Raw genomic sequence first — 27,893 nt, 5'->3', positions numbered from 1 at the left:
TCGACTCGTATGCAAATTTAAATTGTGTCCAGCTATTCGATACCTTTTTTTTATATTTTTCATTCGATTTAATTCTTTTTTTGGGCGGTGGGACCGCTAAGAGCATTAAGAGGAGCAGGGGGCGTGGCCGATCCGGAGGAGATGCAAAAATAACGTTAAATGTATAAATTCTCGCATTTATTTCATCGCATCGGCGATGCAAATTCGTTTATGCAACTCGATAAAAAAAAAACAAGACACACACACGCCCACAAAATAACAAATAAAAAATCCGGAAGGTTGTCCGCCAAGCGGGAGTTGCGAAAAAGTAATCATAAAAAATCACGGCCCAAATGGTTTTTCCTCTCGACCAAAAAGAACACGGGTGTTGATGCCTATGGGGTGTATGGAGTGCTTTTTGCGCTTTTCACCCAGAAAATTGTGCCATTCAATTAATTTTGCTGCCGTTTGGCATACAGTGCGTTTCGCAACAGTAAAATGAATATTTCAGAAAGTATTATTGATGTATATAATTCTCCACCCATATCAGGAATCAGGAATATCGAAAAATATTTGGTTTACTTAATTATACTTTCAACTTAACTATTTTTACACTGTTGATACGCACATTACTTTAAAATAACAAATGTAGTTGATCCGGCGAACTTCACAATAATTGATGGTGAAATAAAATAAAGGTAGCACAAATATATGTATATATTTAATAAAAATATACAAAAGGAAATCTACAGGTGTTTTGAACAGCCGACTGTCGCTAATAAATTTTCCATTTCTACCCAATTAATAGTGGGAAACTCTGTTCATTAGGCAAGTGGAGGTTCCCAAGGAAAAAATGCATTTAAAAAAAACTAGTATTTTTTGGCAAATTAAATTCGTTCCGTTTTGGCGCAGGACCCAATTTAATGGTTGATTAAAAAATAATAATAAACAACAGAGACCTGGGGCTTGAAAATCGATTTAATCCCCCTGCCTGCCCCAAAGGCTTGCCAAACTATTTGCTCAACGCCCATCGAAAATAAACACAAAAAAATAATGTTTATACATACGTATATATGCCGTACATGAAAGGGAATATTTTAAAACTTAATAATGTTTGGGAATACGGCGGAATATCGAATGACGAAAGGCCGGAGTGCTGGCTTAATCGAGTTGCTATCAATTAAATCGGAAGGGGTTTTAAACGTTCGTGAGATAAAGTGGGAAATATAATCTATACTCTTAAATATTACATTTCTTTTTATTAAATTGCCTGGAAGCCCTGTAAGTTCTATAGATTTACTTTTCAGTAAAGTCATTGGTAGTACATTTATTTATTTACTATTATAAATATCCTAGCGCGCCAAGTTGATGCATATATTTATCGCTAGACCCGATAAATTGTTATTTATCGATGGTTTAAAGAACAAACTTTGCTTAAATCACTGTTTTAATTGATGTAAAACATAATGTTGACCAAAGCGCCGCAAAAATATTTCCATTATTTTGCATTAAAAGCCCGCCATTGACATATGCCCTTAATTTTTGAGTTTTCAACACGTTTATCGATTACGACGAAAACTTTCCAATTGAAAAATGTCCGTCAAAACTCCAATCAAAACCTCATTATTGACATTGATGGCGGCTTACAATCGTTAGCCGGTTGTTTTTGTTGTCGGGGGGACAAAGAGCCCCTTGGATCCCCTTTGGCCAACCCCCGTTTTTCTATCACATTGTTGGTTACATAAATTCGCATTGCTGTTCTTGCCGCGCAGTCTGTAATTAATTATTCAAAAACAATTAACTTTGCCAGCCGGCACACCTACACATATAAACTCGCACACATGCCGGCACACACACAGCGTACATCGGGGACAGGCATTAGAAAGCACAGTTAGAATGCATAAAATATGCGGCGTGTGTTTGTAGAGGTAGTAAAGGTATGCACGTGGCCATATTGTTTGCATATAGAGAGAGTCTATTCGCTGAAATAAACCCTCGCTTTTCCCCCATTTCCCCGCACTTTCCCTGCTGGAGAAAGTTTACCGAAAAACTCCCGAAAATTTGTTTAAATTTCAATTAAAATAGTTCGCAGCTAAGCACGCCAGTCATGTTTAAAGTATTCAGTTTAACGAGTGTAATAATAAATAGTTCACATTCGCAACTATAATAAAACCTATTAAACATAATTAATTAAATAAAAACAAAAGGTTGAGCTGTACAAGGAGGGGAATGCCTTCCTTTATATGTGAAATCATTTTGTTCTGCTTTAATAAATTTGAGTTGTAACATAAATATTTCAAGAACAAAATACTCTTATCAAATTCATTTTTCAAAAAGTGGCCTAACAATATTTTATTTCTAATGGGAATACATTTTTGTATACGTAAATTCATTTTATTCCTAAGGGGAACACCTTATTTAACATGTAAATTTATTTCACGCTACTACAATACATTTGAGCTGTAACATACACATTTCAAGAACAAAATATTCTTTTAAAACCGCACTATATCAACTGCGAACCAATCCATATTGTTTCCAAAGGCCCAAGTCAAACCAGATTGCAGAATAATCAAAAATAATTAATTTCAAGCGAAACATTTAAGCCTTTCATTCTGAATTCGCCCTCTCCGCTGTTTGATTATTCAACTTATTTATTTATTAAACATTTCGCTATTGTGTACGTCTGGCTTTCGCTTTTGTGGTCGGAGATGGCTACTGTAATGCGATTCCAAGTATTTATTTATTATTACAGCGCTTGGCAAATTAATTCGTTCGCCCGAAGCATACACGAATGTACCTATGAGGATCGACTTGGAGTCAAGGCCGATTTGCCTGTCAATTAGAAGGGAATTACAGCCAACGAACGGGAAAAGGTGTTTTTAAACATTCGGAAAATCCAGGGAAATACTTCTCGTTTGTGCTAAAAATTGCATGGACATGCGGTTGATGTCTGCTTTTGCCAAAAACGTTAATACTCACAGAGGTTTTGTCTTCTTTTTCCCCCTTTGCTGCCATAATTGAAACCATATCGATCCGAGTGCAGTATTTATTTAAATTATATGCGGTGAAACTACAAAATTCAAAAACATTTGCAGGTGTTCCCCCGAAATGACAGAATAATAACAAAAAAAATGGTATAAACAAACTGCTGCGCAAAAAAATTAAAAACAAAATTTTCCATTTAGATGCGCCGCACATTCGTAAATGTGGAAAAACACCAGGCCAAAGCAAACCGAAAAATATTTTTCGTAAAGAATTTATGAGCCACACACAAATTAAGTGAACTTTGTGCAACATTTTGGAAAAATCCCACTCGGCCAAGAGTAAAAACAAATAAACTAATAAATAGGTAACTTAATCTCTGGCCAAATTGAAAAGGAGAATCCGAAACGAGTTTTCATTTTACGCCGTCGGTTTCCCGGAATTTTCGTTTTATTCACTTTGACTAGGGCTTAATTGGTTGGGATTTGAATGCTTTGCAATTAAGGCCTCAAATGAATCGTTGAAAATGCTGAGAAAATAAATCGAAAAGCAATGAGGGGAATGAGCTGCTGGCCAAACACGCTTGAAATGCCAATTAAAAACTTGAAGTTAAAATGGAAACGAACAAATACCTGGCTATATTTTATATTAAGGGATAGTCTTGACGAGATATCTTTGAAAATCTTGATGGGTACTTGATAGTTCTCTAATAAATGTTTATTGTTTATCTTTCTTTAGACTGTTACATTCCGTTAATTGGGTTTATTTGAAATCCCTTATAGTAAAAACCATCAATTGTTTATTGTTAATATTTTTTAACAAGCACGTCCAATTGATTTTGTAACAAAATTGCGCAAAAGCTACGAGTCTTTTTCCAGGTTATCTACATACGATCTGCACATTCTTCTAATAGTTCCATGTAGAATATCCAACAGAGTGGACCTGTGTCTGAGTGCTTAACTTTAATAGTTTGCCCAATAACACAAATTAGTTACCTCGAAAAAAAATCAATCATACGCAGTGTTGCCACTGCTTGTACAAATACCTTTATTCTATATGAACTACAGAACCCATGCTTTTAAAGCTCTAATATTTTAGTAATACTTAAAAACTGTTTTGGTTTTATTTTAGTAAAGTAAATACCAAAATATCTAGATTATTTTAAATGAGTTTTTAAACGGCTTAGAAACCCCTTTCTTTTACTGCTTACTTTATGCAGTGGGGTATAAGTTCTTTAAAACTTCACTTCTCAATATGCAAGCAGTGCAGTTTCTCTGTTTTTTGGTCCACTCTAGAGTCTCTCTATCTCTCTTGCAGCTGCCATCTCGCTTGCACTCTCTGAAGACAGTGCACATGCACTGAGAGCAACGATTGTGTCTGTCTGTGTGTCTTTCCGTCTGTTTGTTTGTCTGTCTGTTGTTGTTGTAATTGTTGTTGCTGTCATTGTTGTTCCCATTGTTTTTGTTGTTGTTGCTTTTGAAACGGTGATCGCCGGTGCCTGGCACCAAATGCTGCACGTCAGTGGGAAAGAGAGGGGGCGACACAGGCGGCGAGACAGAGAGGCAAAATGAAAATAAATAAATGGAAGAAAGAAATACACAGCGAAGGCAACAACAACAACAAAACGGCGAGCAATAAAGAAATCAACAATAGCAACAACTGCGAAGACAACGAGAGTGAAGAGCAACAACAACAACAAAGAAACAAAAAACTGTTTATAGCTGAAAAATACCTTTGCGGGAAAGAGACAGAATAAAATAAATATAAAAACGAGAATAACAAAAATCAAAAAACGACCGGCTGACCTATGATGTTATTACCGGCGATCATCCCTCCCTCTCTCTCTCTCTTTCTATCACTTACTCACTCTGCGAAGCGAGACGAAAGAGGAGAAGAATGCAACAACAACAAATGATAAAAACGTGAAACATCGGAGATGATAGCTTGGCCGATTTTTAGATAAAACTGCAGTTTTAATTTTTAAAAAACATTTGCTTAAACTAAATTTAAATTTTAAAATTAAAAAAAAATTTAGAAAATATGTTATTCTAATTGTAGGTCTCTTAATAACGCAAAAAGTTGTATTAATATTTAAATTTCTGTCCTTAAATGTGTAGACATTCCAAATATATTTTCAAATCAAAGGATTTAAGCTGCGAACTTTATAGTAATTTATATAAATTAAATATGAGATTACCTCATATATGTTTTTGAGTTTATTTGTTGCAGACTAGTAGTATACCAACTTTTTCTAAAGAAGACAAATATTATTTATGTTAGAGATACATATATTAAAGTATGCATATTTTTAAATTTTTAAAGATTTTTTTTTATTTTTTTAAATATTTTGCTTAGTCTTTAAATAGAATAGAACTATTAATAACATTAATAATTATAATCCTTTACAAGAGAAGAACCAATCTTATTACCTCTCAAAATTGGGTTAGTTTACTCAACTCTTTTTTTTAGCGCGTTGACAACTCTGGTTCCAACAATTAGAGCCGGTCGGCTCGAGAGAGAGAGAAAAATGTTAAAAACTATTAACAATATTAATAATTAAAGTCCTTTACAAGAGTAGAACCAATCTTATTACCTCTCAAAATGGGGTTAATTTACTCAACTCTTTTTTTTAGCGCGTTGACAACTCTGGTTCCAACAATTAGAGCCGGCCGGCTAGTCAGAGGAGAAAAATGTTAAAAACTATTTACAACATTAATAATTAAAATCCTTTACAAGAGAAGAACCAATCTTATTACCTCTTAAAATGGGGTTAATTTACTCAACTCTTTTTTTAGCACGTTGGCAACTCTGGTTCCAACAATTAGAGCCGGCCGGCTAGCCAGAGGAGAAAAATGCTTAAAAAAATAAGGCAGTCAAGCATGGGGCAGCGACTGCAAATGCAACTGCGTTCGGGGATTGCAGTTTGAACTGGTTTTCACCTGAGCTTGTCAACTCGGCGGAAAGGCGAAAAGCCGCTAGATTCGCCTAGAAATTGACTGGGATTTTCAGATCGCCTTGGCGACCGAGATCGAGGGAGACCGGAATACCCCAATGAGCATATTTATTGACATTGGCATGCAATTTAAATGGCCGCGACAGTTGCGCATTGAACATTTGCCAAACGGTTGGGCGAAAGCTGACAGCAGCGGTCAAAAAAATAGGGTGGGGAATGTGAAAACCCTGTGGCAGAAAGGTTATTTTTATAGTTAAAAGAAATTACATACGCAGATTGTTTCTTTTTTAATTATATTTTTGGTTTCTAAATTTAAGATAATATTTATTAAGGTCACCAGATACTGTTTTAATTTTAAGTTTTAGATAAAAATTAACTTATATTTTTCTATACTATATTTTAATGTTCTTGTAAAGGTCATTAGTGATTGATTATTCATTTGTGATTGATTTTTTGCAGTGTGGGCTTGTGTGTTCGCCTGCCTTTGGTGGCAAAGTTTGCCGAGAGCCTTTTGGGTTGGTCAAAGTATTAGCAAAGTTATTTGCCCGCAACGGGCCAAGCGACCGCAACAGCAGCAACATCAGGCAGCAGCAGCAGCGGCAACTGCAGCAGTTGCAGCAGCAACAAAAGGCAACTGCAACACACACTGCAATTAACTTTGCGGTCAACAGCCACCCACTGGCCAACTGCCTTTGTGTGCGTGCCTTGGGTATTGGTATTGGTGAGTGAGTGGAAAGAAGAAGAGGCGCCAGTGGCTTTGACTGCTGATGCTGCGGTTGTTGCTGCTGCTGCTGCTGCAGCTGATGTTGCTGCTGTTGCTGGTGTTGCTGCTTGATGCAGCTGATGTTGCTGCCGTCGTCTGTGATTAAAGGCCAAATGACAACAGCAACAAGCGGCTGAAAACGAGCTGTGGCTGCGAAATCAAGAGGTAGCCGAATTGAAAATGCCCTTGGCCAAAGATTCTTGAGTGATTTTTGTTAAAAAAAAATATTTAACATTACAATGGGCCTTTCTAAATGTGGGTTGATATAGGCATACTATTTTATACTTGTTACTTGATTAATTTTTTCAACAGCTATAAAAATAAGTAAATAAATATTACAAAAATATATATAAAAATCCATAGATATTTATTGTTGACCCAAAAATGTAGAAAATAATGTGGTGACTATTTTATTTTGTATTGACCTGATTGACCTGCTGTGGCAGCATAGGTTTGATAAATAAATAAATATTTAAAGCACCATAGCACATTGAAGTGATCTATTGGGTACTCCATTTCTGACCAAGAACATTTTTTTTAAAAGTTCCTAGCACCCATAAAGTTGCAGTGTATTGCAAGTTGGCTGTCCACCGACAACGTCGTCAACTGCATTGCAATTCATTGCATTGAAATGGGTGTCACTCTGTAACTAGCACATTCGCGATAATGATAATGCATAATAATGATAATGATGATGATGCTGATGGCGATGATCATAGAGCTGATTATGATGGTTATGATTGTGATGAGGCAAGCGACTCCTTCGAACTGCGGCATTCTCTCGCTGGCTCGTCATCGACAGCAGCAGCATATTGAAACTGGAATTTGAATCCGGTTGCCGGTTGCTGTGATGATGCACCCCCTCTATAAAGACCTACACCCCCTCCCTTGCTGCCTGAAAATGTTGTTTGTGCCATGTTTATTAAATGCCATTAAAGCCATTTCTTCAGCCTTTGGCTTTTGCACTTTGAATGGTGACTGCAGGGGGTTTTTCGAGCCTCGGGGGACACGGAAGTGTGCGTCACACTGTGGGAGAGTTGCATTGTCAGCAGCAGCAGCACTGCTCAAATGTCAAAAGGTACATCAGCAACAAGAACGACACGAGCAACACGAGCAACACGAGCAACATCAGCAGCAGCAGCAGCAACATCAGCCAAGCGCAATCAGCAAATTGCATTAAATGACTTTGTATTGCAATTGTTGCCCCTCTCGCTGATATATCTTTGAAGTACATATATAGTATATATACATATATATCGGATATATGTTGAGCGAGCTGGGGAATCTCAGCTTTATCGGAGAAAGAGACAACTTGAGAAAAGTGAAAGAGCCGAGAAAGGGTAACTGCAATATCTGGAAAAAGGCAATCATGCACACAAACAAATTCATGGGTAAAATTCACCAATACGGATGGTTACGTAACTGTAAGAAATGGGTAAGAATTATTAAAAATTAAGATTTTGTTACTATTTACCAGAAAAACTACCATAAAATGGTAAGTTGTGTGTGTTTTATTGTTGGTAGAGTAACTATTTCTTTTTGACTCACAATTTTTTTGTGTGTATAGTGAATACATATAAGTAAATCGAAACTGATGTATAAATTATAGAGTCTTTTTTATACACTAGAGTTATTAAAAATAATTAAAGCTGATTTGATAGCTATGAAAAATTAATATTTTACCACATTTTTCCACAACAATCGATAAGGCCTAAACTGACAACTGCCTGACAGCCAGCTAAAAGCGCCAAAAAAAATAATGTTTTCGTTTCTTTTTAAGGGATTATATTGTGAATTGTCTGACATTTGCTTAATTCCCCTGGGCTTATGGGATTGCAGTTTAAAGGTGCACCACTCAGTTTGGCTTAAATAGATATAGCTTGGACATTTATCAACTTTATTCTTGACCCTATAGAACAACAGCACCCCTAGTCTCACAGCTCCTGCTCGTTTTTCATTTGCTTTAATAAGCAATTTGATCGCTTGTCTTGACATTTACTGTTTACACACATTTCTTCTTTCTCTACACACAGTAAGTACTCGTAGTTGCCCATGAAAGTCTCGGACCCCCTTTCTCCTCCTCTTCACAGCCAGCATCAAGGGCAGAAAATCAGAAAATCTGAAAATCTGTGGCGCACATTAAAACGTTTCACTTAATTAAAATCAACGGCAACACAGGAACAGCAACAAAAACGACTGCAAAATGACCGCCCCCATATATAAAGTATGGTATTCCGTAGTCCCCTACGTATAAACCTATATATACAGGCGCTAATAGTCCGATGTGAGTTCGTGTGAGAGCGTTGAAAATCAAAAAAAAAAAAAAAAAATGAAGGAAATATACAACAAAAATAAGAATTCAGAGCACTGCCAAAGACGTGGCTCGAGAGCTTCCAGCATTTTTTCTACTTTGTGTGACTAACGACTTGAAATTGCGCTTATTAAGACTTCCTGATTCATAATTTCTGGCAGCACTGGCAACAACAACTATAGACAAGTGGCAGGTCTATGAGGTTACGAATGGGGTTTACCCAGTATTTCAATATTAAAAAAAGAAACCATAAAATAACCATAAATTTGATATTTACAGCGGCAGCTGCAGAAACATTGTAATATTTATAGGATACAACAAAGCAACTGCAAAAAGGGTTATACACAAATTACACAAGCCTGTATAAAAAGGTTAATAAATTATTCTTAAAAGCAATTTTATGACCTTAAACCAGTTTTGTGCAAATATATGCACTATAAGTTTCCAGGGAACTATGAAGATGAAATCATACACGATACCTAAGAAACCCAGTAAAATTGAGTTATACAAATGATATTGTGTAGAGTTGTAGCTATAAAAGGATTATCACATTATTTCAAAGGGCAAGTTTACGACCCTAAACCAGCTCTATCCAGAAAGTTTTGTAAAAATATACATTGCAAGCGAGTACGTATATAAGCGCGAATTCTTCAGGAATTATATTCTGCACTATATGCTCGTTTCTAGGAGACTTTTAAGATCAATCAAATTCATTAATAAAAACGATGTTGTATAAACTTTAATGAAAAGATAATTAAATTATTTCCAAAGCCAAGTAAAAATATACATTGCTAGCAAGACCTAGGCAAATTAGTATGCTAGAGAGAATTCTTCAGGAATTACATTGTTCACTAAAAGCTCGATTCCAGGGAACTTTTAGGCTGGAATCACCTTATCAAATACCCTGTATTTCAAGCCAGTCGTGGCAGAGAGCAAAAGCCACCGAAATAAATTATTTCCAAAGCCAAGTAAAAATATACATTGCTAGCAAGACCTAGGCAAATTAGTATGCTAGAGCGAATTCTTCAGGAATTACATTCTTCACTAAAAGCTCGATTCCAGGGAACTTTTAGGCTGGAATCACCTTATCAAATACCCTGTATTTCAAGCCAGTCGTGCCAGAGAGCAAAAGCCACCGACTTGGCGCACTTTTGCGCCATCGTCTTGCCGCGAAGAATTTGCGGGGAATGTGGTGAGGTATTTGCTTTTCTCTCACTCTCCACTCGCTTTTTTCCCCCATTTTTTTTCCACCTTTTTGTTTTTGTCTGGCCTTTTGTTTTTTGTTTTTTTTTTGTTGGTCTGTAACGATTTTTGTAATTTTAATAATTTTTTGTTTTTCTGAATCTCAGTGTCTCTTTTTTTATATACGGTTCGGTTTTGCGGGCTGACTCTGCTTTCTTTCGATTGTCTTCCCGGGGCTTCCCCGCCCCTCGCGGCGTTCATAATTTTCGAGGGACTGGACTGGGGACTGGGGATGGGATGAAATGTTGGTCATGCTGCGGGCAAGATTTTCAAGTGACACGAGCAGTTACCGCCACGCCACACTCACACAAACAGTCCGCTTTGTGCATTAATTTGCTGGTGTGAAGTGCTAATCAATATATGGAGGCAGAGGCAGAGGCAGCAGATTAAGGAAATGCAATTTCCACACCGAGCGGGGGTGGAAAAAGTCACAAAGTCCCCCCCTAATTTATAAGTCAAACATGTCGGGGAATTTGAAAGGAATGTGTGCCGAGTCAAAGCAAGGGGATCAATGACATTTGAGATGGGCGGCCCAAAAGGATGGGATAGGCAAATGTTCGGAATTTTAAATTAAAGCCACTTGACGACATTAAGGATTTATAGATAATAAGCATAGGTAATAGATCCAAATTACAAATGCATATTTAAGATTCAGTATTGGATTTGAACGTGAATATATTTTTGAATTATTTTAAGGTACTTTGCTGTACATTGGATAATCCTTTCTTGGTATGAACCCTGGAGTTATTTCCTAATTTCGGTTTTTGATTTAAGATTTGTATAGTGAATAGTATTCGTTGGGTACTGATCGCGTTGAAAACAGGGGTTCACAATTATATATGTTATATGCTTGGAGTTAACTGGACTCACCTGGTGATCCATGGCGGTTGCGTGGTCCCTCGGTGCGCACGGCGAGCAGGGTTTCCAGGTTGCTGAGGGCCACGAGGGCCAGTAGCAGCAGCGCCAGGGTTGTCAACTGGCCGCGCTGGCGGTGGTGCTGTGGCTGGTGGTGCAGGATGCTGTGCTGCTGCTGCGGATGGCGGTCGCCGATGGGCGAGGATGTTGCTGCTGACGGGGCGACCTCGGTGACCTGCAGCGGGTCGGCGGCAGGGTTGTCGCCCTCGGCGGGGTCGGGGGTCAGCAGGGTTGTCGCCGGTGGTCGCCAGCGAGAACGCATTCTGGCCTTATTGGGCGGCTTGCGACCAAATCCGAATCCAATGCCCACGGGCGTCGGATTCATTTTTGGTTCGTTGGTCGCTTCCCTGGCTTCTTCGCTCCTTATCCTTGGGCTGGGCTATCCTAGGCTTTGATATTCGGGATATTCGGGTTCTTTGGTGACCCTCTGGTGACCTCTTCTCTGCCCACCGCTCTTCTGTCTTTCTTCTTGAGATTTCCCTCACTTGGCGTTTTCTTTCTGTATTCCTTTTGTGCGAAATATATATGTTTTTTTGGTGGGCTGCTTTAATGAAATAAGCGGAAAATTAACGCGTTTAATATTTTTAATTATTATTGAGGGCGAGGCCGGGGGGCTCTTGAAAGCGCAATTAATTAAATTTAATTTCCCCGTCGGCCGTCGTTCGTCTTATTCCGTTTGCTCTTTTGCCTGCTAAACTTTTTTGCTTATGAAAGATAATTGCTCGCCGTCTCGCTTGCACTCTGTTCGCCGTCTCGCTCGCTCGCTCGCGTGGCCCTATCTTTTTAACACTTTTTACAATAATTGAAAAACTTTTTTCGGCTGCTTTATGTGAACTTTTGCCTTCGGCGTCTTTAAACTTTTCTCCTTTCTCCCCGCGATTTTCTTTTGCGTATTTATTTTTTATTTTCTTCTTATATTTTTTCGTCGGTTGTTGTATTTCAGACACTTGAAAAATAAAAATTAATATGGTGTGAGGGAGATGGAGATGGCATCTTGTTTGTTGCTGCTGCCGGCTCTTTCGTTTGATAGGGAAATTGCATATCCCTTGGAGTTTTCCACTGCAATCCTGCAAGGAAAAAAATGGTGGTGGTGAGAAAAGTTGGCAAAATGTTTATCCAGAGCATTTTCCAATTATTAAGTGAAGTGCGATTAGTTTGTGGAAAGTTTTCGAACGAGAATTTACTAAGTAATATGGGAATACTTTGATGGAAGATGGTACAGAATATCAAAATATAGAAAAGTTAATCCTATAAAATAAAATCTGTAAGTAGTAGATTTTATTTGTAGTACCAATGATTTCTATTTTTTTAAGGTCTTTTTTTAGTATTAATTTACTTTACTCAAGCAATTATAATTTTAATAATTATTAATGAAAGACAGTATAGAAAACCTATAAAATGGAATCTCTAAGTATTTTTTTACTTAATGAAAAAAAAGATCTTTTTTCAAGTTCTAATTTGTTTACCTAACCAACTGTTATGCAACTCTTTTCCATATTTCTGCTACTTTTAATACAATTTGAAGACTCCGACTTGGAATCAAGTGGCATTACCGCATCGAAAGCGAAAGAAGAAAGCGGCGTGGAAACGAGGAAGAAAATAGAACATTGAGCAGATTACATTAAATTAAAGCACAAATGAATTGCTCGACGAAGCGAAAGCGAAGAAAAAATAAAAAGCAGGCTGGAAAACGTGGATGTGAAATAAATAAAAAGTAAAGTATTAAAATATGAGCAACAGTCAGATACAATGGGAGATCATAATATGGGCTGGGGAGTTGGGAGATGCCTCCACCTACAAGTGGAAAATCACGCACATCGTCTTCGAAAGGAAAACCCAGTGGGTGGTTTGGGGGGGGGCGGTGTGGTGGACACAATAACGGTGAGTGGGTGCACATGCGGTTAGGTCAGATTGAGGAGTAGGCCCGACGATGCCAACGAGTCAACAAAAGAAATTGCTAATGTGCGCAAATAAAAATGGCTCAAGAAAATACACACACACAGTCAGTATTAGACAATTGAAATTGAAAATCAGTGAAACCTGTTTTCACACACAAAAGCTCACGCACGCCAAGCTAAGGCGCACAAAATTGCAAAAAAAATTGCAAAGAAAAGAAAAAATTACAGAAAAAAACGAAATGAGAAAATGGCAAATAGAAAATGGAAAACAAAAGAGGAAAAACCAATGCAAAGACACAGGGCAAAAGTTGGGGTCAAAGATGAAATGCACTCAAAGTGCAAAAAAGGAAAGGACGGAAAAACATTATATAAATTGTCAACCACTTGAAGGAATTTTAATAAGGTGGAAAAATATATAGATACAGGAAAATTGGTTAGGTATCTCAAGTATTTTGAGTTGCTGTAATTTTATGAGTTAGGATAAGTAGTATTTTGAACTCTTTGGAACTCAATTTTAAAAATTGACAAGAAGTTCACAAGTTTTGTTGTATAAATTTAAATATCATTTATAAGAAAACATTTTTTTTTTAATTTATTGGTATTAAAAAGTAAAAGATGAAGTATCTCAGGTTTATAATACTTAGTAATTAACTAAGTACTAGCAAATATAACAAAATCCCCAAAAATAAATGAAAAAGCCCATATAATATCACAACTTTTCTAAAAATTATATTTTAATGCAATATTATATACCCAATTTTATTGACCAAAAGTGACCAAAGAACCTCATATTTAAAAAAAAAAAATCCCAGAAATTAGAAGGCCAAACATGAACATTCCGATTTTCCGAATTTCCTTAGGCTATGTTGAAAAATCACTTGCACGTCGCCTTCTGCCGGGCAAGTCGATGGAAAATGCAGAACATTTTCGGCCAGAGAAAATCCGCCATTGCCCCGTGGGCGGTGGGCTATCATCAACATCAACATCAGTATTTAGCCCATGGCCCATCGTCATCTGCGACATTTCGCTGCGCAAATGAAAAGTTACGCGAATCAGCAGCAGCCGCAGGGATCGGTGTGTGATGATAGAAGGTGGCATATTGATAGGGGGGTTTTGTGGTTGGGCTTTTTTGGCCAGGCCGAGCACACCTGTCCGTTTTCATTACGCGGCAGCCAAGAAATTGCCAAAGCCATTTTCGAAAATGGCCACAAACACGGGGGAAAAAATGCGAAAAGTAGGGGAAATGGGTGCACCCAAAAAAACAGAAAGTTAAGATCCAATACAGGTTGTATTTGAGACTAAATAATAAGAAGTCTATACTGTACAATATCATTTCAATATTAAAAAGTCTCGAACCTGGATTTGTGGTTTTATTTTTAAACAAATTAATTTAAATTTATTACTTTGGTAAGTATTTAATTTTAATACTCATCTTATAGACCCCAAGTCGACACTCAATAGAGTAGAATTAATGTAACAACAGTCGCTTTTCTATGTCTTATTTCTTTCGGTGTGGATAGTACCGGGACATCGTCATAACTTGAAATTGAAATGGGAAGAGGTGGCAGGGGGGTTAAATTCCCCCTGCCTAACGATCCAATCACGCGACCATCTCTAAGCTCGCCTCCCCCAGAAAATCAGTTTGGATCTGGATTTATTGCACTCTCCCCGCTCAGAACACCAGAATCCCGCTAATGTTCGCGCTGAAAAGCTCTCAGGAAAAATAAAAAAAAAATGGAAAACCAGGGAAAAAGAAAAATCAAGAGGGTTGGCTAGAAGATATCCCAAAGACGGCACCGCAAAATGTTTTTGGCCAATTGGCCACACGCGGCTCGTCGGGCATCAGGTGCGCATTATGTCAGGAATATGAAATATGATAAAAACAAAACAAAATAAATGTATATGAATAAAAATTCACAACAATCGAAAGGAAAGGCCGCCGACAAGCCAATAATAAATAAAAATAATGCCATAAAATATACTCCAAAGTAGGAAAAAGTCGCCAGCAACCATCGTTGGGGGGTAAAAAATACGTATAACAGGCAATCCCCAATTGAAATATTTAAATTTTGTTTCACATTATGGAAAAGCATTTACGAGGGGGTGCTGGCGAGGAAATAAAGCGAAAAATAAATGACAAATTGAAGACGGGTCAGGGCGAAGAAGAAAAACCATTTCGTACCGGGAATTGGTTGAGATAAAATGGAGAGGGGGCGTCATGGGAAAATCCTTGAGATACTCAAAAAATAATCAAGACATTGCATGTTTAAATACCCATGAAAATAGAAATACACAAAAAATACCAACAAAAAATAAATAAAATTATTTTCCTTTAAAATAATCAATTAATCCTTGGATAGAATGCCGAAAAAATGCCCATTTTTATTAAAAACTTTGGCTTTAATTCAATTGCGCTCAAAGGCAAAAGCTTTTCCCTCTTTTGTATGCCGCACATAAATTGAAATATTCAATTGGAAAAAAATCCGACCAATTTCCCATGCCGAATTTTTCGTTTTCTCTTTGACCTTCTGCCATTGTCAACTAAATGTTGATGGAGGTTGATGCGTCACAGAGCCACCGCAACCACCCCCCAAGCCCGACGAGCTTTGAGTTTTCCTCCAGTTGGGCAGCAACTAGTCAGCAATTTTCCACCGCCCCATTTTCCCATCTTCACTTTTTCCCGGTTCTCACCTTGATTCATCATTGTTTCGTGTGTTCTGGCTTTGATATGCTTTCATTGCGAGATTTGCGATTTGCGATTGGGGGAAAATAGGGGACTTTTGTATGAAGAGCGGGGGGCTTTTTGTGTTGGTTCTGCTTTTGACAAATCGGGGCTAAAAATTCAATGGCTTTCCAACGTTTTTGCATGCACCGACAGGAGATAAAAAGGTGCCAGAGAAGGTGATGTTTGAGATATACAGAAGAAAAATTCCCAAGAAAGTTGGACAAGTTATGAAAAAGGCGTTTGAAAATATGGTATTTAAGATTTTTGTTTAAGATTTTTTATTGATATGTAATATATTTCTAATACATATTTTTAGAGCTCACATTTTTCTTCAAGAATACTATTAATAGAGGTATAATTTTAACGAAGTCTTAATATTTTAAGATCTTTGTTAAAGAACGAGCCAGATATCAGAATTACGTTAAAATCACATTTTTAGGATATGAGATGATTGAGTCTAAAGGAACTGTCAACAGAAAATGTGGTAAATATATATTATTATTTAAGATATTTTATTAATTATTATATTTTTTATAAATATTTGTCATACAAAATTCTATTGACAGTAATATTATTTTAAAGACATTTGAAAAGAACAATCCAGTTATAAGAACTATTTATTCGAGTTCTAATGTTTGTAGATAATAGAAATATATAATATCAAATATTATGTTGTAATTTTTTGCTCAGTGTATGGGCCAGAAGAAAACAGGTAAAGTGACTTTGCGGCGCCGCATTTGACTTGAATCAGCCCCTTTTTTCGCCCCCTTTGGGATCTTCTTGGCTTTTTCTTCTTTTAAGCTATATTTTTTATCCCCCTTTTTTGCAAGCTCAAAGAAGTTCTTCTTTCTTCTGCTCATTCGATTTTCTTGATGTTGTGACGACTTTTGCTGTTTCATTCTTCGACTTTTCCCCGTTCTTCTGTCTTCTGTTTTCGGTCTTCTGTCTTATGCCTTCTGTCTTCTGTCTTATATCTCGTGTCTCTCTGGGTTTCTGTTATTTGGGTTAAATATCGGAGTGAAAACTGTGTTAATGGGTGAAGTTTATATATATCTGCATAAAGCTATACATATGTGTGTAAGCGGCCCGCAATTTTCTAGCTGCGTTTGCATTTGGTCAACCGTGTTTTTTGGTCAACGTTGCAAAAAATAGGAGCGGAAGAATTAGTTGGAACTAAAACAAAAAAAAATAGGCAAGTCATATAGCGAAAATTTATACATTAAAACAGAAGTTAAAATAGAATATTAAATAAAAGACTTCATATTTAGAAAAAAACAATTGCCTGCCGTTCAGAATTTTCCCGATAACATTAAGGTAATTCAGCTTGAATGAAAAAAGGGGAAAGCACCCAAAATAAATCTAATTCCTTGGCTCCATTTACACAGTGCTGCATAAAAGTTATGCAACGGCAACATAAATCAATTGCCCTCGTCATTTTCATTTATTTATTACGATGTTTTTTCGTTGGCCATCTGGAGGGGGGTTCCCCCAGCCTTAACCGCTACCTTCGCTTAACCCCTGTTAGCCCCCTTTCCACCCTTAACCCTTTTACACCACATAGCCTCACCTGCGCGACGACAATGGTAAATATTTTTATTGTATTTCCTTGGTGTTTGTGCTGAGCTCTTTTTCCAGGCACCCCGATTCCGAATCCCCGATCCCTTTGCCGCTGCTTTTCGGCTTCGATTTCAATTTTCGGGCCCAAGGGCAGATTGGCTAAAAGGACTGACGAGGGGGGTTTGGGGGGGTTTCGGCCAGGAATCCCTTTTGCCACTTTTGGACATTGCCATTTTTCGCTTGCCACACACAAGCAGTTATATATCCAACTGATATTTATATGTTTCTCTATAAACAGCAGGGTATGCAGGACTTTTTGTTGAAAAGTGTTCTTAAGAAAAGGGTGTGATAATAATATATGTATGTTAGAATAATATCTATAACAGCATATATATGATATGATATATATAATCCTATATCTAAATCTTATATAAATGTTAAGTTTGCTCAATTTCGATTTGTAACCAATATAGGTATTACATTATAGTTTTGGATTTCTTATCAATCGATGTACACTATATCTTAACATATTGATCCTTTTTCCTCAGTTTTCCTCTTAAATTTTGGTTTTCTCATGATACCATATCAACTGTTAAATGGTACTTTAGTGGTCTTAAATCAATCTCCATGTTATCCTACGTATTTTAGCTGTCTGTTTCCGGGTGTTTTACTTTCTTTTGGCCGTACAAACACCAAAATTCTTCGAATAGACTCCGCATTTAACTCTCCTTTGAGCCCTGGCGAACGAAAAGCGAAAAATTCGTAACAGAAATCGAAGATTTCCTCTGTTCTTATTTTTTCCCCATTTTTTTCTGGTGGGGAGAGGGTAAAGGGGATAAGTTGGTGAGACGATGGAAAACCTTTCGGGGCTTTTCGGCACGATTATCCCTTTTCTGTGCACTCAATTTGTTGGTGAAAACGCTGGGGTGTGGGGAACCCGTTGAGGTGCTTATGCCCTTTGAACTTTTGCCCACTGACTGACTGACTGACTGACTGACTGACTGACTGACTGTTTGAATGACTGAATGAGTGAGTGAGTGAGTGACGGCACATCGCTGGTGCCTGGCATTAAATGGCTTTCCAGCCTTAAGCTATAGAGTTTCGCTTTTGTTTTCACACGGCATCGGTATCGGTATCGCCGCTATATACACCATAACCCCCATATGTGATGTCTCGCCATAAATTAAATACCCAACGAATAATAGATCCGAAGCCCTCGAGGGCCAAAGAGAGAGTCCAAGCAGTGAACCACATCGAAGTCCATAGTCCGTCGCTCGAAATCCACAAACCACACTCCAAAATCCAAAACCCAAAGCCATTAATCACAATCGGCAATCGGTTAAAGGAGCCAAATCATGCCGAACAGCAAGCAGATTAGTGCCAATAATAATAATAATGGGAATAATAGCTCAACTGTCATTTAAAGATTTATTTATCCAAAAAAAAAAGGAAAACCATGAACTTCTGAATGGGGCGTGGGTGGTTTCCCATAGTTTTCCCATTTTCCGTTTGGTCTTCTTTTCAAAAACTGAAGCGGAAATTTACGCACCAACTAGCATAATTAATGTCCAAATGGAATGGCAAAATGACAAAAAGATTGTTGGGGGGAGATTTTGGGAGAGGAGTGCTTAATTACAGTGCAAGAAAAAGCACGATTGAGAATTTGTAATAAAACAAAAATAAATAATTTTTATATATTTCTCAGCAACTATTGCCAAGTTTTAGTAATATAAAATGCTCTTTTTATATTTTATAAAATTAAGATTGCCTCCTAAAAAATCCTTATATAAGGTGGAAGGTCCTAAAAAGTAAGTAGGGTACAAATTCTATCAACTTCGAAAAGTCATTGACTTTTAGTTTTTTATAACGGATGTATGTTAAAGAATATTTTAAGAACCAATTCAAAATTAAAATACATTAATATTACAACAATACAATACATTTAATGCTACAACTTTCTATAAGTCTTATTAAAATAGAAAGACCAAAGATTTTGAAGACCTTAGTCTGAGAATCTTAAAAGGTAATAAATACTTTAAAACCCCTACCATTTGTGGCCAGTGTAGCCCTAGACAAAGGTCAATTTCGACCTCTCCGCTTTTTTCTTTTTTTTTAAAGGAAGTTGCAATGATGCGGGCCTTCAGAGACTACACTGATGGAAAATCGAGGGAGAGGCAGCGGAAGGCAGCGACGAACTGCATCCGGAAAAATTAGTGAGCGGAAAATGGGAAAAATCTGCGCTCAAAGTGAAAGCCATAGTCGTAGCCGTAGCCGTAGCCGTGGCAGTGGCAGTGGCCAAACCCAATAGATAGGCGCACTGCAGTCGAGAGTGATGGAATGAAATGGACTTGACTTGACTCGACTCGACTGGAGACTCGACTTCGGGGCGAGATGAGATGCGATGCGATGCGATGCGATGAGATGACTTGACTTGACAGCCGGCCCAGCTGAAGTGTCGAATGTTGTTGTGCATTTTCCTGATTTTCGCAGCCCTTGTTGTTGTTGTTGCTGTTCTTGCCACTGCTGGCTTTTCTCGAGGTGCGACACAGCCGACACACCCGGAAAATTCCAATGAAGATAGACAGAAGCCGCCAGAAGCCAAGGCGGAAATATGCTACAGTGAAGTCTGCAAAAAATGGAAAAAATCAACAGCAAAAAAAAAAAAGAAAAAAAGAAAATGAAGAGGAAAACCCTAACTAAAAGGAGGAGCAGTTACAGTTCCAGCCAGCTGCGCCCAATTTCAATTTCAACTTCACCACCGCCCCACTTTGCCAGCAAAATAACAATTTTCAATAATAAAAATGTTGCAGAAAAAACGGTGGCAAAGGGGAGCCAACTGATTGAATCGGGGGAAAGGGCTCCAGGGGGCCCTATATATAGATATATATATACAATATCAAGGAGGAGAGATGACGATCTATTGCTCAGCTGACCATGGATGGCATCCAAAGTCAAGTCAATCTATAAACAAAAATAGCTGAGGCAAAGAAGATGTCAGTTTATATCTGATAGTTGTCATGCGGCGATAGGGGAAAACTTTTTTTGGGCAAACCAAATAGTGGGGCAAACAAGCTTAGAAATACCCACATTTATATATTTTCCTTTCATTAAATATTTAAAAAAAAATTATTTACATAAAATACTTGTTTAACAAATATTTTTGTATAAATTATTAAATTTTTTTAATATTATTTTGGGCTATCATTATTTTTCTTTATAATTATAATTCTCCATAAATCAGGCACATAAGGAAACATATACAGTTCCTAATAAGTGAACATAAAATCACCAGTTAGATAAGGCATATCTGTTCTCACTTCTGAGACTTCTTAACAAAATATTTTAAATTCATTTCCATTTCATAAAGGAATTTTATCTTTAATTTTGGGACCAATGCATTATGCATTATCATACTTTGATATCAATTATTGAATGAAACATATGAAGTTGAGTGCTTTTAGTAAGAAGTGTAACATATCTTGTTCTGAAACCCCTTATTGAATTGTCGACGATAAATCATAATTGAAGAGGCACTTAAGCAAAAGCATCGCACTTTACAAATCTCTAATAAATTTAAATGGATGCATGACTTAAAAGAAAATATCTAGAACTTCGGAGCATACCACAAATTTGATGATAAGAAATTTTAGTTATTGAAAAATAAGATTCTATCCACGGTTTCCAGAGTCTCGGGGTCACACAATCATTTCGATTCGACAAACAAACTTGTCGGGGGGCATTATTTTTTCCTGCGATTGGTTTGCCAATTGTTTGCCCGTTTTTGTTTGGCAACATTGAACTTGAATGGGTTGGCCTCAGTATTGCGTCGAATATCGAATTGATAGACACAACACACATATATTTTTACACCAAAATCCAATCAAAATTTTCGTTGGCAAAACAATAAGTGGACAATGGTCACTCCACCTCCCAATGGGAAAACCAGAATCTAGAAAATCAAATCAAATCCATTAGAATGCCATGTAAACGATTTGAAAAATGCGTGCAAATGCAATTAGATTGTTGTGCTTTTTGTGTTGCTGTTGCAATTTTCTGGCCACCTAATGCGATTTGATGGCCGCACATTTTCGCGGGGCTCGGCCACGCCCCCAAAAATATATGCCTCGTTCTGTGAAATCCACATACAATTAATCACGGCTTGGCGCTCCTCGGCACAAACATAAAAATACCAAAAAAAAAAAAGGAGACATTGGAAACAATTTGCCCTCCACATGTTTCGATTGAAATATATATCCAGATGTTCAGAGTCCGACTCGGCAAATGTTCAGGCACTCGTAAGTTATTTCCCCCGATAACGGAATACTCTGTACGCCTCTCGGTCATCCAATACCTTTGATTACACTTATGGCGAAAAATAATACGGTCTGATATCAATTTCTCGAGTAAGTCACAAAAATCGTATCACATTGCAAAGGAAGATTTCCGCAAAACGTGCTGGAAATGTCTTTATTCATGGTGAGTCACCAGTGTGACTTTATTTTTATAAAAAATTAAATCCGTAATTAGTTCGTATCTGTAATGTTAAATTTAAATAATCTCCTTTAAATACCCAGTATATAAAGTTACCCCCAACTGGATGGCAGAGCATTTCGTTGACCAAGTGCACACACGAAATGAAGGCAATAAAAGCAATTTATTAAATCGTCACATGATCGCAGATCATTTTTGTTTGCTTACGATTGCATTTGTATTTTTTATATTTTGGTTTAAGTTATTGTCTTTGGTTTCTACCTGCGAGTGTCGGTTTTGCATATTTACTCACTTATTTATCTCAATGCATTTACCATTTATGTATCGAATTGTGTATATGAAGGCGGGTCCCCAATAAAATTCATCGGCAAATGACCAAGAACCGAAATAAACATGAACAATATTCGTGTTAATTTTATAATTTCCAGTCACGTTCGGTTATTTGCTTTGTCTTTTGTACATTTTGCGACTTCCAATAGCCCCGAAAAAGAAGGAAATCTGGGAAGTAAGGAGCAGGGTGGTGGAGGGATTGGGATTGGCTCGCTTCCGATGGGAATTGATATAATTAGCCCCCGAGCTTAACCCATTTTGGCGGGTTCTTAACGAAAACAAAGCGCATCTGCCAGCCACTTGGAAATCACGTGGGTTTCACCAGACGCTTTCACACTTTTGAATCACGTGGACTGAATGAAAACATTTTATTCAGAAAAACCATTATAAATAAAGCTGAATCTTTGTGGGTAGCTTAATTAGATCAATTTATTGGTGTATACCAAAATGTACGTTAATGGGATTGAATATTTTACCCTCATATTATGGTTTTCACACGTTAGTGACCCCTATGAACTCTTAAAGATTCATATTAATTACAATATATTTCCAATTTTAGAGTAAAACACAAAAAACCATAAATTACTTTGCCTATGCTTATATTAATTTAGCTATTCTTCTATAAATAAGACTGAAACATTGCTTTTATCTTAATAAGCTAAACATATTGGTGTATACCAAAATGTACGTCTACGGTAGCAAATATGTTACCCTCATGTCATGATTGCCAATCGTAAAACCCATGACCGCCATGAACTTTGAATTACAGATATATATATTTCATGCGAAAACGCTCGGGGGCTTCTAATCCCCCCTTAACCCCTTCTTAACCCCCATTTGCTGGGCTCACACATGCAAGCATAAAGATTTTCTGCGAAATGCAAAATGGGAAGCCGTAGAAAATGATTGCAGGCCAACTGCATCGATAATTATTTTAATAGATCACCCTCAAACGCTCTCTCTGTTTTTATGTTTTCCTACCTGTTGCCCAGTTAGCCGGGCTTTTAGTTTTCTTTTGCCCTCGCGGGCTAATGTGAGGTTTCGGTTTACATACGCTGGCGCACTTCGTAATTTTCAACTATTTTCCATTTCCCTTATTTTCCCTGGCCAAACACACGGCTTAGAAAATCTCTGTCGGAATAACCGCACAACCAAAAAAAAAAAAGAAAGAAAAAATAAAAATACACAAAGAGAAAAACCAACAGCGAAGGAGACGATGAAGGCGAATGCGAAGACGACAAAAGGGTCATTCACATTGCGGTGTGCGTGGCCCCCCTTTTTCAGGCCGGGCCAAAAAGAGGGGGTGGGGCTTTGGACGGGTTGTGGGCAGAGTACCCAGTAGTGGGAGGGGGGTTTTTAGGGGGGTTTTGAGGGGGTACAGTAGCGGATATCGGCCTGGCTTCAAAGCAACAGGCGAGACAAACAGCAACAATGCGGCCGAGACAAGTATCTGTATCTGCGACCACGTTTGTTTTCTGCGCTATCTTTTGAATACATTAGCGACTCTGGCTCTGAAAACTCAGAGACAAACCAAAACCGAAACCAAACCAAAACCAAAACCAAACCAAACAACAAAATAATAGCCACTATTTCTTTTTGTAATTTTCTTAAAACCAAACATGTGCGAAAAGATGTTCGATGGCCGGCTGAAATAGCGAATTGTGTAATGAAAGCTCGTCAAGCAAATCACTTCAGATGCAGATACGCTCAAATGGCCTTACAAAGTCGGAGATACTCTTCGAGATTGTTTGGGGAAAAGTCCATGTAATTGGTTTTTTTCGTTATTTAAATCACCGTAAAATTGGACCGAGTTGGATGCAATGTTTTAACCCCTACATCATTATAATAAACCCTTAAGCACTCAAACCAAATCATTTTAAACTGAATATTCAAACCATTAGCAGTTTTAAAAGTACTTTTATAATAATAGTAATATAATCCAGCATTTTAATCGTTACGGAAGAAAAATACTATAATATTTTATAGATATTGATACATAGATAGATAGATTTAGATATAGAAATGTGGATTTACTCATAACTTTTATCACCATGTCTGAGTAGCCGAGCTAAAAAGTTATTAAAATCAATAAAATTGTGTACCAGTTTGCTTTAATTTCGTTAAGCAGTAACTATATTGGAAACATTATCATTATAAGATTCTTTTTCAAGAGCCATTTGTTGTAGCCATAGCTTTGTTCCTCCTTTATTCTTTACTTCGACTTCTAATTCGACTTCTATATTTTTTTGCCCGGTTCTTTTTGGGATTTGTAATTGTGGCCAGCGCATCTAAGTATCCGAGTATCTTAGTATCCGAGTTTTTGGGTATCTGCCGCCTGACGCTCATGTATCCGTGCGGTCGTCGCTTTCTTTTTTCGGACAGTTTAATGAACACAGGAAACGGAAATCGTTTTGTAAGTGTCTGTGTTTCTGTCTGCCAAATGAGTTAGGAAGAGAGGAGAAATACACAGAGAAAGAGAAAGAGAGAGGCCATGAGCAAATTCAAACATTTTCCATAATTCACGTCTCAAAAATTCCAGTCATATATGTACATAACCATTTTTATGAGAAAAGTTTTGGGCTAAAGCCAGAAAAAAGACCGCCGGGCCAGAGTTTATCTTCCGTTTGATTTTCCACTTGCTTTGTTTTCGTTGTTCATTAATTAATTGCATTTGATTTTGCCCTCCGAACGCGAATAAAAAATAAGTTTGAAAACTATTTGAAGCATCATAAAAAAGTTGGGCTTGCCAGCCACTTTATTCTATCTATATATATATATTTTTTAATATTTTTTTTTCTATAGTTTGCGAGACCGCGAGCGTTTACCGTGCATACTAACTGACTATTAATGCGAGCAGCAGCAACAGAAGGAGCAGCTTTTGGTCCGGCGGCAACACGAAAAAGTTTCAACTCCATATGGATCCCCGTGGCAAGAAGAAAGAAGCAGCAGCAGAAGCAGCAACAGCAACTCCAGCAGCAACATCAGTGCAAACAACATCAACAGCAGCAGCAGCAGCAGCAGCAGCAAAAACGCAATTAGCAGCAGTAACAACGAAAGCAACACTTACAACAGCAACAGGCAACAGCAAGAGCAAAAACTAATGCAACAGCAACATCGACGGCAGCAACACGACCTACAACAGCAACATATGTGCACAAGAGCAACATCAACAGCTTGAGATGAAAGCGGCAAGAGCAATCCAATTTATAAAATCATAAAACTATGCCCAACAAGTGGAAAATCAAGGAAATCCTGCAGTTATAGCGTAAGTAAGCTGCAAGAAAGAGAAACTTGAGACATGTTTTTCAAAAATATTATTTTCACTGTATTCAATTATGAAGTTTAAGTAAGAAAATACATTTAAGAAGGCACTATTTTAGTTACCTTTATTGCTTCTAAAAAAAAAACATTTGCAGAAACAAAGAAAAAGCGGTAATAAAATGGAAACCATAGCAAAGCCGAAACGAAAACAGGCAACCAAAAAGAGAGGTAAATTTAAAATGTTTGCCTTCAGGCCATAAACAAGAAACAATTGTTTTTAGCAAATGTAGGGAGAGTTGAAAAAAGGGGGAAATACTCGTATACCACATCGAGAAAAAATAAGGAATTTGGTAAAAAGAAAATAGATAAAAAAATAGATAAAAGCTTAAAAACAAAATCAAAATTAAAACTTTTGAAATCCAATGTTACAATTTTCAATAAAACTTAATCACTCATGTTTTTAAATAATATATTTTTCGTAGGATCCTTATGAAGATATACAAAACTTGTATAGGTTATTATTGCCCCAATTTAATAACAACTATTGGTCTGATTTTCCCTCAGTGCTTTTAGTTTGCCGCTAACTCCTCTATCTTTTTCCGTTTCTTTGCTTTTTGTTGTTGCTATAATTTAGCTACCTACGTTTGTTGTTGATGAGGATGCTGCCAGCAGCAACAACAACAACAACAACAATAGTAATAAAAACAAAACAACGAGAAAACAACAAGAACAACACTAAAACGAAGGGAGAGCAACGTTGACGGGCTCCCAAGCCCATTAAAACTGAACGTAAACCAAAAAATTAGGTTGCCACCAGACACAAACACACACATAAACTCACAGATACTCCTCAGTCACACACAGATACTCAAATACCCACACATGGCAAACTTTGAGTCACTTGAAAATTTTTGGATGCCAGACAACAACAACAAGAACAATAACAGAGAGAGAGAGAGAGCTGAACAATAATAGGAGATCGGGGCAGCAGGATGAAGATGAGGATGAGATTGAGAATGGGGAGCAGTGGGTGTAGTTAGGTACAGGGTTCGAGTACGGGACCCGCACCTTTTTTGCCATATCTCTCGCATAGCCGAAAATAATGAGCATACAAAATTTATGAAACACATGCACACCACGGAGAAAAGATGCATGTGGATGTGAAGGAGATGTATTCAGATATGGCGAGAGTTTGGTTGACTACATGGGGAGAAATGGGGAAAAACATACCTTTGTCATAAGGTTTTGCTAAAAATATCTAGGTACCCCCATGGATCAAAGATAAAATCTAAGTTATCGAAACCATCTTATGTATCATTTGCATACTAATACCTGGTTTGTTATGGTTTTGTTGTTCAAAGGTACTTCCAGTAATCATAAGTAAGTTGAATATATTTTTAATAATCAGCACTTATTTCGAAATAAAAAAAACATCATTAGCCATAAGATTTAATAAGTTCATTAAACCATATTCGCTTACAAGATCCTAAAATGTTCTTGAAAAACATTATGCCTGATTAGTTTTCAATTTAATTGTAACTAAGTGCTATTTATAAAAGATTAAGCTTTCAGACTTATGTTTTTAAAATATAAAAAGATTATAGAAAGTATTAGCACTGAGACAATGACGTTTTTTTATTAATTACAAAAATGATGTGCTCCCAAAGGATTTTTTTTTAAAGAATCTAAATTGATTGCCTTGATACGAAATTCTGTTATCATACTATTATATTCAGTACCTATTATTAAGTAGTCTAGTCATTTTCTTCTCAAGCAGATAAAGCTTAATTATGTCCCTTTCTCCGAGTGCATCTTTGAGGCATTGCACATGGTCTGGCATTTGAAACGTTTCTAGTTTCGGTTTTGGCCAGATACAATTGCAGATGCAGCAGTGGAAGATGGGACCCGGAATGAGGATGATGACTGCGATGATGATGGTGGAGTGCCCCCTAGATCCCCTACATCCCCTACATCCCCCAGAACCCCCCTCGTAACCCCGCCCCTGTCCATCAGTGTCCAAACTGCGAACGCGTATTCATAATGAGACTCCAATCTGACGGTTGTTAAACCCTCTTTGGCCCCCGTGGAAGCCCCCCGCACACCACCTATGCTCGCCACACAATGCTCAGATAAATTGCTAGAAGTAGCTACTAATTTGCAGTTAGTCGTTTCGCAACAACAACAGAGACAAAATAGCACAAAACGGAGTAGTCGGCGAGCTGGGAAAACCAGCAGAAGACGAAGGAAAACCGGCAGAGAAAATGACAGGGGGTGGATGGTGGGTTGGGGGGTTGGGGGTTGGGGGTTGGGGGTTGGGGGTTGGGGTTTCGTTCTAAAGAGAACATAAAGTAGAGTTTTCTGGCATCGCATGGCCAGCATTTTCTGCTCCATGCCGTGCGCTTTGACTGCATCTAATGACACTAATAAAGTTGCCCACTGATGATAATCTGTCTCTGGCACTCCACCACACTCCACTCCACTCG

At 37.5% G+C, this 27,893-nt stretch overlaps 1 protein-coding gene across 5 annotated transcripts in view; it reads right to left on the bottom strand.

Annotated features, from left to right (window-relative positions):
• mgl (low-density lipoprotein receptor-related protein megalin) overlaps positions 1-27,893 on the bottom strand; it is a 156,617-nt gene that overhangs the window by 115,247 nt on the left and 13,477 nt on the right. For 3 of the 5 annotated variants that reach the window (XM_065867704.2, XM_065867705.2, XM_065867707.2), the window contains exon 2: positions 11,104-11,689. In XM_065867704.2, coding sequence (XP_065723776.2) covers positions 11,104-11,473 — 370 coding nt within the window. In that variant the 5' untranslated portion in view covers positions 11,474-11,689. Of the gene's footprint in view, positions 1-11,103; positions 12,216-27,893 lie in introns of all 5 variants that reach the window. The other 2 variants (XM_036820933.3, XM_065867706.2) reach the window with 2 other exon arrangements.

This window comes from Drosophila suzukii, chromosome X (genome assembly GCF_043229965.1).
Source record: "Drosophila suzukii chromosome X, CBGP_Dsuzu_IsoJpt1.0, whole genome shotgun sequence".
Classification (NCBI taxonomy): domain Eukaryota; kingdom Metazoa; phylum Arthropoda; class Insecta; order Diptera; family Drosophilidae; genus Drosophila; species Drosophila suzukii.
The sequence above is the reverse complement of the archived record's forward strand: the minus strand, read 5'-3'. Positions and strand labels throughout refer to the sequence as shown.